The sequence below is a fragment of the Euleptes europaea genome, chromosome 17 (assembly GCF_029931775.1).
Source record: "Euleptes europaea isolate rEulEur1 chromosome 17, rEulEur1.hap1, whole genome shotgun sequence".
In the NCBI taxonomy this organism is placed as follows: domain Eukaryota; kingdom Metazoa; phylum Chordata; class Lepidosauria; order Squamata; family Sphaerodactylidae; genus Euleptes; species Euleptes europaea.
In genome coordinates, this window is record NC_079328.1 from 42,271,787 (window position 1) to 42,286,423 (window position 14,637).

The 14,637-nt window shown below is 42.7% G+C and overlaps 1 protein-coding gene across 1 annotated transcript; it reads left to right on the plus strand.

The window, feature by feature from the left end:
* The first annotated feature begins 4,086 nt into the window (after positions 1-4,086).
* CNEP1R1 (CTD nuclear envelope phosphatase 1 regulatory subunit 1) lies at positions 4,087-13,106 on the plus strand. Its single transcript, XM_056862795.1, has 6 exons — positions 4,087-4,174; positions 8,022-8,093; positions 10,264-10,337; positions 10,935-11,044; positions 11,606-11,660; positions 13,043-13,106. Exons 1-6 carry the CDS (start codon positions 4,150-4,152, stop codon positions 13,082-13,084), a joined length of 378 nt encoding a protein of 125 aa, XP_056718773.1. The 5' UTR covers positions 4,087-4,149; the 3' UTR covers positions 13,085-13,106.
* Positions 13,107-14,637: the final 1,531 nt, after the last annotated feature.

The window sequence follows — 14,637 nt, forward strand, 5'->3', positions numbered from 1 at the left end:
ATAATAATAATTCCTGGAGATTTGGGGGTGGAGCGTAGGGAGTCCTGGGTTTGGGGAAGGGAAGGATACCTCAGCAGTGTTTTATTTTAGACATGTCTACCAGGGCAATCCTAAGCAGAACTGCAACACTTCTACGATTCAATGGACCATGCCCCAGGGCTTGACCATTATTATTATTATTAATAATAATAATAATAGTAATTCCTGGAGATTTGGTGATGGAGCTTGGGGAGTCCTGGGTTTGGGGAAGGGAAGGACCTCAACAGGGTATAATGCCATAGCGCCCGTCCTCCAAAGCAGCTGTTTTCTCCAGGGAAGCTGGTCTCTGTAGTCTGAAGATTGGTTGTAATTCTGGGAGATCTCCCAAGTCCTGCCTGGAGGTTGGCAACTTTACAGCCTGCTTTTTTCTCAGGGCGGTTCAATGACTTCCATTGATTTAGAAGGGTGTTTAATGATGGGGACCTTTTGGAGGTCGTGAATTCCTAGGGACACCGTGAAGTGACTCGAAGGCAAATAACACACACAAAAATCTGTTTAGGATTGCAGTCACTCAGATGGTATATTGATTTAGAGCAATGTTTGTTTTGTGCAATTGCTTCTGGAGGAACTTAGGGCAACACGGTTCTCCCTTTATCCGTTTGATCCTCACAACAACCCTCTGAGGAAAACGAGGCTGCTGAGAGAGAACCACTGGCCCAAGGTCACAAACAGAGTGCAATCCTAGGCAGAGCCCATTGTTTTACTGGAACAATATCTGAGTTCAGTAACACCTAGGGTTGCCAGGTCCCTCTTTGCAATGGGTGGAAGGTGTTTGGGATAGAGCCTGCTGAGGGCGGGGTTTGGGGAGGGACTTCAGTGCCAGAGTTCAATTACCAAAGCTGCCAGTTTCTCCAGGTGATCTCTATCGGCTGGAGATCAGTTGTAATAGCAGGAGATCTCCACCTAGTACCTGGTGGCTGGCAACTCTAGTAGCACCTTAGATGCCAACATAATTTTCTAGGGTATATGTTGTTGTGAGTCAAACTCGCTCTGTCAGATACAAATAAGAATGAAGATCTATCAGTCTTCATATCTAGGTCAGAAGGTGGGAGGAGTAACTCTGCAAAGTATTGCACTCCTGGGAAGCTTCACGGCAGAATGGAAATTTGAAGCTTGGCCTCTCTAGTCCCGCCCAACACTCTAACCACTGTACTACTTACTGCTTTATTAATACCAATATTATGCATGTTTACTTGGGAATGCAGTTCAATTTGTTTGCTTAATACCATTCGTCATCGCAAAACTATATATATATTCTGAAAAGGGATTCACCGAAGTAATCTAAATGTTCATAAATTAACCAGTATACCAGAAGAGGGAAAACAATACAGGATAGCATATTTATTGTAATAAAGTGGTCGCCTCCACTAAAATAGCAGCAGGCTGTGCGTAGGTACCTCAGGAGAGTTACTCCCGTCTAAGCCCATTCATTTCAATGGGCTTAGACGGGAGTAACTCTCCTTAGAAATGCACTGCAAGAGTCACATAAGTCATACATCTCTAAATAGTGGCTCTTTTCAATATCTGTTCACCTAGTAGTGATGACACTAAGAAAAGAAATTTCTTTCTCTCTGGGATCATTATGTAAAAGGCGGCAAAGGATGTAATGAATAGGTTGGCAACCCTAATTTGAAGCCAGGTCTACCAGATCCTACTTCAGCACTCTTTCCCACTACACTGCATTGGTGGTCCAGCTAGGGTTGCCACTTTCAGGTTGGGAAATCCCTGGAGATTTGGGAACGGTGACCAGAGCGGGGAAGGAGCTCAGCAGGGGTGTTTTGTTACTCTAGGACTTCAGTTTCTCATAGATACTATGGTATACTATAGAGTCTTCCCCTCATATCTGCCATTTCTTCAGGCAGACTGATCTTGGTGGCCTGGAGATCAGCTGTAATTCCAGGAGAACTCCAGCCCCACCTGGAGACTGGCAACCCTAGGTTTGGCCATATGATTTTCAGATGGTCCTGATACAGAGCTATTCATAAGCTTTGGACTGGATGCTCACTGGTTCTCAGAGTTTTTCCTGGGTTTTGATTGGTCTACAAGCTATGTTGAGGCTCTTTAATTCTCAGGTCCTCATTTAAACTGCATCAGGAAGCCCCCTCCAATCATTTTGCAGAATGAGCAAAACAGAAATGCCTTTTTATAAATGGATTAAAATGATGGTATAATGGGACAGCTCCAGACTCTTTTGTAAAGGAAGAGGATTGTAGTCCATTGCAGTATTGGTTGTATGTATCACCTAGCTTTTACCTCATTATCTTCTATCTTTGTAATCCTCTTTCTGCATTAGGGTGTGTCATGATGTAGACATTTTATCTGCGTTGTTTCCTGTCTCTGTAATCCAACCTCTATTGTTTATTGGATGTTTTATGCTGATTGAATTGTTTTCTGTATTTTGTAAACCTGCCTTGAGTTTTGGGCAGAAATGTGGTCTATAAAGGAAATTAAACAAATAAACAAAAATCTGCTCCTTTAGAGTCAAATAGGGAACTAACATCATCCTCCTGTGTGTGTGTTAAGTGCCGTCAAGTGGCTTCTGACTCATGGCGACCCTATGAATCAATGTTCTCCAAAACATCCTATCTTTGACAGCCTTGCTCAGATCTTGCAAACTGAGGGCTGCGGCTTCCTTTATTGAGTCAATCCATCTCTTGTTGAGTTTTCCTCTTTTCCTGCTGCCCTCAACTTTTCCTAGCATGACTGTCTTTTCCAGTGACTCTTGTCTTCTCATAATGTGACCAAAATATGATAGCCTCAGTTTAGTCATTTTAGCTTCTAGGGTCAGTTCAGGCTTGATTTGATCTATAACCCACTGATCTGTCTTTTTGGCAGTCCATGGTATCTGTAACACTCTCCTCCAACACCACATTTCAAAGGAATGTACTTTCTTCCTATCAACTTTCTTCAGTGTCCAGCTTTCACACCCATACATAGTAATAGGGAATATGATGGAATGAATTAACTTAATCTTGGTGACCGGTGACACAGTCTCCTATTAAATCCTTTATTTTTTAAAAAAACATTAAATCTCCCTGGCAGCTCTCACATGATTTGGCTTTATGCCGGAAACCTCACAAAGGTAAATCGCACAGCCGGTGTGCCTGGAACCAAATTACGTCTGCTGCTAATGAGGCTTTGGCTTCATTGGAATGCAAACGTAAAAACAGCCTTATTACACAGTGGTTTCTAAGTTGCATTAATTTCGCTGCTGCTTTGCGGAAACAGAGATAATGACAACAACAATATCAATAGTAATAACAATGACGAGTACAATAATGACAATATTGTCAGCCCTCCTTTTTAAAAAAGAAATAGCAGCGGTGGGATGCCTTCGATTTCCTTGCAACGCATGCACATCTTCCCTTTCCCTTACCAACTCTTCTTCACAGTGGGTAGCTGTGTTAGTCTGTCTGCAGTAGTAGGGCAAGAGTCCAGTAGCACCTTAAAGACCAACAAAAATATTTTCAGGTAGGGTATGAGCTTTCGTGAGCCACAGCTCACTTCTTCAGATACCTAAAGAAGTGAGCTGTGGCTCATGAAAGCTCATACCCTACCAGAAAATATTTTTGTTGGTCTTTAAGCTGCTACTGGACTCTTGCCCTTTTCCACCACTCTTCTTCGGCTTCTTGCCCTCACGCCACGCATGCGCGCCTTTCTTCGCCCTTTCCCTTAACCACTCTTCTTCGGCTTCTTGCCGCCACGCATGCGCACCTTTCTTCGCCCTTTCCCTTAACCACTCTTCTTCGGCTTCTTGCCCTCACGCCACGCATGCGCGCCTTTCTTCGCCCTTTCCCTTAACCACTCTTCGGCTTCTTGCCCTGACGCCACGCATGCGCGCCTTTCTTCTCCCTTTCCCTCAACCGCTCTTCTTCGGCTTCTTGCCCTCAACAGAAGCTGCCCAATGGAGGCGACGCTTGCTCGACAGCGGCCCGGAAATTGGGGGCCTCCGGTCCAATAGGAAGAGGCGACGATTCCCTCGCAATGAAGCAGCGCGGGAGCTGGACGGATGGCAGCGAGGAGGAGGGAAACCGCAGGGCCGGCTATGGGCTCGGGGCCTCGGGCCTGAACGTCGGGTGGCCGCGGTCGTCCACTTCGCTCCCCCTCGAAATGAACTCGCTGGAGCAGGCGGAAGGTAAATGGGGGGGTGGGGGTGGGGGTTTCCCTCCCTGGGAAGAGTAGGGCTGTGGGAGGGGCCATCATTTGGAAAGGGGCCTTTGCCCGGCTCTCCCCCCACCCTCCCACTCCAGTTTCCTCCTAAAAGTTTCTGCTTTTTTCTACTCGTTCTGCCTTAAATAAATGTAATTCACAGCGGGTAGCCGTGTTAGTCTGTCTGTAATAGTAGAAAAGGGCAAGAGTCCAGTAGCACCTTAAAGACTAACAAGAATATTTTCTGGCAGGGTTATGAGCTTTCTCATATCTGAAGAAGGGTATCTGAAGAAGTGAGCTGTGGCTCGCGAAAGCTCATACCCTGCCAGAAAATATTCTTGTTAGTCTTTAAGGTGCTACAGGAGGGGTAGAAAAGAGCAAGAGTCCAGTAGCACCTTAAAGACTAACAAGAATATTTTCTGGCAGGGTATGAGCTTTCGCGAGCCACAGCTCACTTCTTCAGATACCCTTCTTCAGATATGAGAAAGCTCATAACCCTGCCAGAAAATATTCTTGTTAGTCTTTAAGGTGCTACAGGAGGGGTAGAAAAGAGCAAGAGTCCAGTAGCACCTTAAAGACTAACAAGAATATTTTCTGGCAGGGTATGAGCTTTCGCGAGCCACAGCTCACTTCTTCAGATACCCTTCTTCAGATATGAGAAAGCTCATAACCCTGCCAGAAAATATTCTTGTTAGTCTTTAAGGTGCTACTGGACTCTTGCTCTTTTCTACCCCTCCTGTAGCACCTTAAAGACTAACAAGAATATTTTCTGGCAGGGTATGAGCTTTCGCGAGCCACAGCTCACTTCTTCAGATGAAGAAGTGAGCTGTGGCTCACAACAGCTCGTACCCTGCCAGAAAATATTCTTGTTAGTCTTTAAGGTGCTACTGGACTCTTGCTTTTTTCTACCCCTCCTGTAGCACCTTAAAGACTGTATCACCTTAAAGACTAACAAGAATATTTTCTGGCAGGGTATGAGCTTACGCGAGCCACAGCTCAATTCTTCAAATGAAGAAGTGAGCTGTGGCTCACGAAAGCTCATACCATGCCAGAAAATATTCTTGTTAGTCTTTAAGGTGCTACTGGACTCTTGCTCTTTTCTACCCCTCCTGTAGCACCTTAAAGACTAACAAGAATATTTGCTGGCAGGGTATGACTTTTCGCGAGCCACAGCTCACTTCTTCAGATCAGTGGGTTCTAGATCTGAAGAAGTGAGCTGTAGCTCTCAAAAGCTCATACCCTGCCAGAAAATATTCTTGTTAGTCTTTAAGGTGCTACTGGACTCTTGCCCTTTTAAGTAAATGTATAACATTATTGTAACATCTTTTATCTCCCCCCTTGCTTCTTCCTGGCCTAGTGACCCTTTTGCTTATTCGTTCATTCATCTGGGGGTGGAGGCGGGGGGGGGGAGTTCTGCACACGCACACACGCACACACCCCGCCTTAGCCCCAAAGTGGTCCAAGCAGGCAACCAACAATTGAGAACTGTTTAAAACAGCCCCCCCCCCCAGAAGAAAAGACACACCGGCCTCAAGAGGCCCCACTGTGTGGCCGTTGCAAGGGCAAAAGACTGTCTTGTGACAGTACCTACAGCTTCAAATATATTGTCTGATCCTCGCATTCATGGCTCATTACCAATGCTGATTTCTCCACACCCATCTCTCCCTGGACATCACAGACTTTTCTGCATACCACACCTTATCCCATCACGCCTGCTATTCACATTTACATACTGTTAATATTTACATACTAATTCTTGTCTGAATTCACTCTCCTCTACTTAAAGACAGATGGATTCACATTCTAAGCCACTGGTTCCCAACCAGGGGTCCGTGGACCCCCAGGGGTCCGCGAGAACTAAATTAAGGTCCGCGAAACAAAGTTATAAACCCATAATAAATTAATATTTTCAATTAAAATTTCTATTATAAAATATATATATTCAAATATTATTCTAAGTTTAATGTTTAACAGTTATGATTAAAGTTTATTTTCAAATTCTCAGAATTTTTATTTTGAACCTTGGGGTCCCTGCACCGAACAAAAAAGTCCTAGTGGTCCCTGGTCAAAAAAAGTTGGGAACCACTGTTCTAAGCTGTATCTGAAGAAGTGAGCTGTGGCTCACGAACGCTCATACCCTACCAGAAAATATTTTTGTTAGTCTTTAAGGTGCTACTGGACTCTTGCCCTTTTCTACTATTGTCTGATCCGTTTGCCTTTTCCCTAATTTGGTTGGTCTGTGTTGGCACTGTGAACTTTTGATAACTTGGTTTTGACTTTAGGCTTCTGACTTGGCATTGGATAACGGATTAAAGATTTTTGTAAGTTTGGGGAACCTTTGTAGTTTCATCGTACCTTGTAATAAAAGTTGAATTATAATTTAAAGAGAGAGAACTGTTTAAAACAAACAGCGCGGTGGTACAAACATGTCGTTTCAATCTGGGTTAAAGCAGGTAACCAAATAAATCTCCGCAGGAGGTCTTTGGAACCTCTTTCTGCTGTTCAAAATGGGGAACTTTTTCACAAGCTGCTGTTCTTCTTTTTACTGGTTTGAACTGAATTTATTTTCTTTCCCGTGGGGAGGGAGGTCTTACTGGTATGCTGCTGTTTCATTTTACTGGTTTCTGTGAATGTTGCTGATGTTTGTTTATTGGTGCATTTAAAAAAAAAACTTTTGTTTCCCCCAGGGGCTCAGATTAGCACACATGGTTCATCCTCAATAGCCCTGTGAGGTAGGCTAGCTTGTGTGTAAGAGAGAGAGAGAGAGGTTTATTTATTTAGAATATTTTTATCCTGCTATTAAGAATCACAGATACCGTGGACTGCCAAAAAGACAAATCACTGGGTTCTAGATCAAATCAAGCCCAAACGCTCTCTAGAAGCTCAAATTACTAAACGGAGGCTATCGTACTTTGGTCGAATTATGAGGAGACTCACTGGAAAAGACAATAACTTTGGGGAAAGTTAAAGGCAGTGGGAAAAGAGGAAGACCCAACATGAGATAGAGTGACTCTATAAAGGAAGCCATGGCCCTCAGTTTGTGAGACCTGAACAAGGCTGTTAATAAGATGTTTTGGAAGACATTAATTCATAGGGTTGCCCTAAATCGGAAGCAACTTGATGACACTTATCCACATGCACTTCAACAATCTCAAAGCAGTGCATGTAATTATGCTCTCTTCCATGTCACCCTCACAGTCCTGTGCAATACATTAGGTGGGGGGTATTAATTTATTTAGCATATTGTTAGCATGTACTTTTTCCAAGGAGTTAACAGGCTAACTTTACCCTTCTGGAATCGGGTGCTTGTTTTTCTGGTCAAGCAGCAGACTCCGTTCACCTCTCCTTTTCAGTTAACCTCATTTATTAGACATTTGTTCAGGGTAAATGAAAGGCGGAACCCAGAACAAAAAGTGAAGCTGAATATATGAGAGAATTTGGAAATACTGGGCAAGTCTAGTGCATTATAACTTGCAGCAAAGATAGTGATAAGTATTGTAAACTATTATTTATTTAAAAATAGGCACCTTGCATCAAATATCAGGGAATAATGAACAGCCTTCATCTAAGGTAATCCTGCCTATCACTTGGTCCAAGTAACGCCATATTGTCCCGTTTCTAACTACAGGGAAAACAAAAAAATAGAACAGGGTACTGCCATTTTTTTTACTAGTTTTCAGTATGCGGGGGTGGGGGAGCATGTGTGAGACTCCGTGGGGAAGTATTTTGTGACACACCTATTTTATTATATTTTTTGAAAACGAGGCTCAGGAGTCCAAAGCACAAATTAAAACAGGGCGAGCATAATTAGATTTTTATTTCCTCTGTTTCAGATCTCAAGGCTTTTGAAAGGAGACTTACCGAATACATAGCTTGTTTGCAACCAGCTACAGGGCGCTGGAGAAGTAAGTCTGCGGCTTTCCATCGGGAGTGGAAATGAGTATTAATGTTTGGATCAGATTGTACCAGTAGACTTTCAGAACGATTTTTTAAAGCATGCTGTATTAATACATTGAGGGAGAGAGAAATAGACTTGGCTGGGAAAAGTACCAGCAATACCATTTGGTAATACTGTAGAACTCATTAATAGGTGCCCTTTTTAGTACAAATGTTCCATTATGTTGTATATTTGCTTAAACGGGAAAGTAAAATACAGGGTCAGGCTGACAATCTTATTGTCAGGTTTGCAGAAAGGGACTGTTCTGGGATTCTGGAAAGACAGCAGTAGCTGTGTTAGTCTGTTGTCGCAAAATAAAACGGATGTCCAGTGGCACCTTAACTGAATTTATTTCAGGAAGACCTTTCATGAGTCAGAATTCCCTTCTTCAGAAATTTCATATTTGAAAGGAGCACGCCTTTGAATAAAGAGATAATAGAAAAGTTTAAGCTTTAATTTTATTGGGAAAAAAGTTTTTTTTACAGAAAAGGGGGAGGGATGAATAGGCAAAATAGTGTAGAAAGCCATCATACTTGAATACTACACAGGAAAAAAAATGCCTTCATTTAGAAGCAATTCTTTTTTAATGTAACAGCAGCCTTGAAAGTGAAGTTAGACTGAGAGGCTGACCAATACTATCCTGCTCACTTTATAGCAGATTAGGGGCTTGAATTTGGATTTGCTCAGCAGAGTATTGACTGCAGCACACTGGTTCTCACCTAGATACGTAGATAAGCAGACGGTATAGCAGAAGAGATGATTCCACATGGGTTCTAGTGAAACACCACTACGTCTATTTAGGAAAGATGAGTGTTTTGAGCAGAAGTAACCTATGCCTCAAAGAAACATCTCTTGGGCTCAGAAATTTGCAACCCTCCTTAAGAAACTGGTTGGCCCAATCAAAGATTCAACTCTTCTGTGCCTGTTAGAAATGACAGCGCAATTTACTGACTATTGCAAAATGATGCCTGACCTAACTTTGTCCAGATAAAATGTCCTCTGTGACTAATTCGAAGTGACTCCTTTTTGTCGAGAAAAAAGATGGAATTTGAACAACTAATGAGCAAACCAGTACAACATATTTTAGGAAAGATCTATAAACTCCTAATATCGTTCGATACAGAGGAAGAACAAGTTGAAGTCTGCCAAATCGAATGGATGGAGAACTTAAATGAAACTATAACGATAGAAGAATGGGAACAGATCTTTTGGGAAAATTCTAAGTTTACTTTATGTCAAAGTATTCAGGAAAATTGCCTTAAGATGCTGCACTGATGGTATATTACTCCTAGCGATATTCAGAATATGAACAGCAAATCTTCGGGACTCTGTTGGAAATGTCATAAAATCAGAGGCACTTTTTTCCACTGCTGGCGGCATGTGAAGTCGTGCAGAAATATTGGAAAAAAATTAATAAGAACCTCGAAGGCATCGTAGGACAGAGCATAAAATATGATCCCAAATTCTTTCTTCTGAATAAATCACCAGATACCATGAATGAGGACCAACAGATTGTATTAAAATATCTTGTAACAGCGGCGAGAGTAGTCCTGGCATCACTTTGGAAAACAAATAAGATCCCAAAACTTAAAACATGAATAGATAAGTCCCTAGAATATATTACTATGGCACAATTAACAGAATATATGAAAGATAATACACGAGAACAGAATCATGACAGATGGAAATCCTTTTATGAATATATTAAAAGCACCAGATAAAAGATCTAGTCAAATCAAATTACTGTTATGTTAAGAAAATATGGAAGATGGTATTATAAAGAGGGGTAGAGATAGATATCAACAAAATGATATGTAAATAATATTATCTTCCCTGTCCCTATTTTTCCCCTCTGTATATCTACTTATTAATGAAAAATAAAAAAAGATTCAATTAAAAAAAGTGACTCCTTTTTATTTACTGACTTACATCGTCCACCTTTCTAATGGGGACTCAAGGCCGATTACACAGCGTACGTCGATTCAGTCAGTAAGATGGGACATCTAGTAAGCAGTACAATAGGATTAGGAGAACAAAAGTTTGAAACAATGCAAAAAGTGTTAGATACGATGTGTCTAACAATGAGTTATCTATTGCTCTTTTGCAAACTTATTTTAATATTTTCACTTTTTCATTAGTAATTCTTATAGTGGTGTCTGTATGTACAGCTACTGGTGCTTGGAACTGGCTAATAGATCCAGAAACACAGAAGGTAGGTAACACCTTTCCATTAAGTTTCAACTGTGTGAGGTTTCTGTTGCATTTCTTTGAATTAGCTGTAAACACAACACTTGGTGTGTCCTAACAAGTGCGATTGAATGCAGAGTTACTCCAGCCAGCGTGGTGTAGTGGTTAAGAGTGGTGGTTTGGAGCGATGGACTCTGATCTGGAGAAACAGGTTTGATTCCCACTCCTCCACATGAAGCCAGCTGGGTGGCTTTGGGCTAGTCACAGCTCTCTCAGCCCCACCTACCTCACAGAGTGTCTGTTATGGGGAGGGGAAGGGAAGGTGATTGTAAGCCGGTTTGATTCTGCCTTAAGTGGTAGAGAAAGTCAGCATATAAAAACTCTTCATCCTGAGTCCATCGAAATCAGTGGAGTAACTCTGCATGATAATAACGTCAGTGCCATGAATTACCTTTGGTAGAGCGAAGCTGATGGTGAATTGAAGCATCAGAGTGTGTGTGTTATTTCTGTCTACTGTAATGTTAAGTGTTCTGGATTTTTTTTAAAAAAATTTTAGTAGTATTTTAACTGTTCTTTTAAATCAGTGGGAGTTTTAATAGGACAATCTTTTGTTGTCTCCTAGGTATCTTTTTTCACATCGCTGTGGAATCACCCATTCTTCACAATTAGCTGTATTACCCTGATAGGGTTATTTTTTGCTGGAATACATAAAAGAGTCGTGGCACCCTCGATGTATCCTTTTCAGAGTGCTTCCTAGCTGAAAAAGCAAGATGCATGCCATACAGTAATTGTCGTTTATTTAACCCTGTTCGCAAATAGAGTTACTCGGTGTTAGAATTTTTTTATTTTTAACTACTGTTTCTTCTGGGAGTGGTAAGTCATAGCACATAAAGAGCACAAACACATTTACAAGGTTTTAGTCTATTTCATATTATATAAATATAGATGTTGTTTAGAAATAAGGATTCCCTGGATGACACCAGATCTCTCTCCAGCCAATCCACGAGCAAAACAGGATGCTGCCAGTCCATAGTGGGGATGGTTCAATCTCCTAGCCCAATAACATTGATCTCCTCCTTGGAACTCTTGACCAAGGTGATTGGAGCATCCGGGCAGAGGAGTGGAAAAGTAAATAATAGGAGGAAAAACACTCCCAGTTCTGGAATAACTCCTGCAGAAGTAACTAACTGATTTTGCTATGGCCACGTGAACACTAGTAATGCATCAGTGAAGTCTTGCTTTACTTATTCTAAGTCTAGAGACCGGTGTATTCCTTTGACACACCGTGTGCAGAATAGCTGCTCGATGTCGGACGGTCCTGGCAGAGTACAATATGTCTTGTGATGATGTAAGTAGTTCCAGCTTTATGTGTGAGTTTTGGGGTTGGGGACGGAAATATAATGTGGGGCAGATGGGCTCCTGGTGCCCCTGGGCATCACTTTGGGGACCCCTGCTCTAAATTTACTAGCAACACTTTTGAAAGAGTCCCTTGTGCGACATGAAAGCTTGATGAAATTACTGAATGGGGGTGGATGTGGTCCTGAGGTTTTAGGTGGTGGGGCTGTGACACAGTGATAGGGCATGTGTTCCGCATGCAGAGGGTTCCCGTTTCAGTCCCTGGCAACTCTGTAAAAAGATCAGGTAGCCACTGATGGGAAAGACCTCCACCTGAGACCCTGGGGAACTGCTGCCACTTAAAGTAGACATTAGGGAGAGGCCATGGCTCAGTGGCGGAGCATCTGCTTGGCGTGCAGAAGGTCCCAGGTTCAATCCCCGGCATCTCCAGTTAAAGGAACTAGGCAAGTAGGTGATGCGAAAGACCCCTGCCTGAGACCCTGGAGAGCCGCTGCCGGTCTGAGTAGATAATACTGACCTTGATGGACCGAGGGTCTGATTCAGTATGAGGCAGCTTCATGTGTTCGTATGTACAATATGAAAGACCAATGATCTGACTCAGTAAAAGGCAGCCTCATGTGTTTATGCTTAACCTGAACTGGTCGGCACTCATTTTGGTCCAGCTTCTCTTACGTTAACGTTCCAGGTTTGTTATCCCGAGGCTGAGAAAGAGGGGCTGCCATTCCAATATGTTAAAAAAGAACAGATAAGGGACCGTACTGATTACGCAATCTGTTAGGTGTGTACGTATCGTAGATTAAACCTTGAATACCAAAGAGAGAATGGCTTGTGTCATACTGTCCTGCTCAACACAGTTCGAAGCCTTACCCCAACTTGAGTCAATCTTCCAGAGGAACCATAATCACTTAAGCTGATGAAGGCTGGTAGGGGAGGTATCCTCTTTGCATAGTGGAGCAACAGGGTAGAGGCCACCATATGCGTTTTCTACCACTCAGAACATGAATGTGTCAGATCCTCCTCTTTCTGCGTTGCCTATTCTGCTACTTAATTGGCTTGGGACTGCTACTTAATTGGCTGACAAATATTTGACCGAGCTGGAAGTGCCCTTCTAATCGAAGGCTGCTCGTGGCCCGAAGGTTTCAAATGACAACCACCCACTCTGTTAGAAGACCAACATATAAAGGGATTTATGGACACGCCTTTGGCTGACTATCAAGTTGACTGTCTGTATTTGGGGTCGTTTCTCAGTTATGCCCCATCCGGTGTTTTAACTCGGTGTTGTCGTAAGTGGTTAAAACCTTTTGAAGTCGATCAATAAATGGAACTGAAATGCTGGAGCCGATGTGAAGTCCAATTCTTTTCTTTCCTCCCCAGACTGGAAAGCTGATATTGAAACCCCGCCTTCACGTCCAGTAGCCATCCATCTTCCTTTGACTCTTTATCGTCACGGAAACAAAAAAGCGAGAGACTTTTTCATCATGGCTGCGAGGCCAAACAGGACTGAACAGCGTTCAGTTGTGACTGAACCACTGACGGAGGAAGTGCGCAACAGCCGGTATATTTATTCACACTCTCTGTCTCATGTTGCCTGCACTTTCAATAATCCCCTCCCCCTTACAGTATTAATACAGCGATGCTACTGGCATTGTGGTTCCCCGAGGCAGAAAACGGGACTTGCTTGTTTTTACAGAGCAAAGCTCTGTAAATAGAAAAACGAACACCAGCGTTAAGGCTGGCGACGGAAAGAATTAACGCGGCATGGATTTGTTCTCAAGAATCAGTGTTTGAAGGGAATGCTCAATTCTCCAGTCGTACGTGGTTTTGCCAGCACACTCCTTTGTTCGTGACAGCCGTCTTTCGCGCACACCCGTCCCCCAGTCTGCATAAAATAACTGTTTTCCTCTCTCGATGGTAAATTGCTCTTATTTTCGCGCCAAACCTTCGTTTAACTTTTGTCGCATAAGGTACAGCACTTCACCTTTCCCGCATTGATATTTTCAGCAAATTCAATATGACTAGTTTTTAAAACGATTATTATGTTGGAAACCTCTTTAAGCACGCTGCTTCCTGCGGCATGATACGAGCAACGTATTGTATATGAAATTGACACTGATAGCTTTGGCCATGAAACTAGTATTGCTTAACTTCAGACTCAAACTACTTGATAAAAAGTGCCACACATTTTCGAAGGCAGAATGGTTCGGGTAATCCTTTGGCCTCACTATGGCCCTGTGGAGACTTAACGCTGCTCAGTTACCTAACTACGGCTAGCTGTTCAAGACGATACAGTGGGACTTCTGGCCAGTTTCTCATCTTGCACTGGTATTCCCTTTCCTCTCTCAGTTTTGGAGCTAACTGTAGCTACCGTCACATCCACACTTCATTTTTATTAAAACACAGTTAGTGTCAAACCACAGTTTTGCAAACCTTCTAAGCTCTGCTTTGGCACTAACCGCGGTTAGTGAAGATGCAGGCACAATGCTAACTTTGGTTGTGAAACCGAAAAAGGGGCTGGGGGTGGGGGAGGGAAAGCTCAAACGAGCCCATGGAGAACTCTCGGTTGCCTAATGGCAATTGCGATTTCCCCATGCATCTCTCTTTCTTCACCATGGCATGGAACTTGGTCTTTTGAATGTTCCGTGGTCACATTTTCTTGGCAGGCCTTAAAAGCCAGGCTGTCTAAAGAGATGGTGGCCCTTGAGTCGAGTGCACGATCCTTCACCAGCAGCTTCCACAGTGGTATCACCAAAGAATGGATGAAATAAATCACTTTGTACAGCCGATTTAACAATCTGAACCGACCTGATTAAAAAGTGTTACGAGACGTGGCTTGTTACATGCAGTATGTTTTGAAACCATTTGCGATTTGACTTTTAACCCTCCCTATGCCTTTTGAGGCCCCACTTCAAGCTGTTTTTAATAGAGTATAACATTTTAAGAGCGCACAGTGGCCAAATGCATAGGAACAT

Coding starts and splice junctions, on each gene's coding strand:
- CNEP1R1 (XM_056862795.1), top strand. CDS start 4,150: ATGAACTCGCTGGAGCAGGCGGAAG. Junction 8,094..10,263: donor AGCTACAGGGCGCTGGAGAA/GTAAGTCTGCGG, acceptor CTTTTTCATTAG/TAATTCTTATAGTGGTGTCT. Junction 11,661..13,042: donor ACAATATGTCTTGTGATGAT/GTAAGTAGTTCC, acceptor TTTCCTCCCCAG/ACTGGAAAGCTGATATTGAA.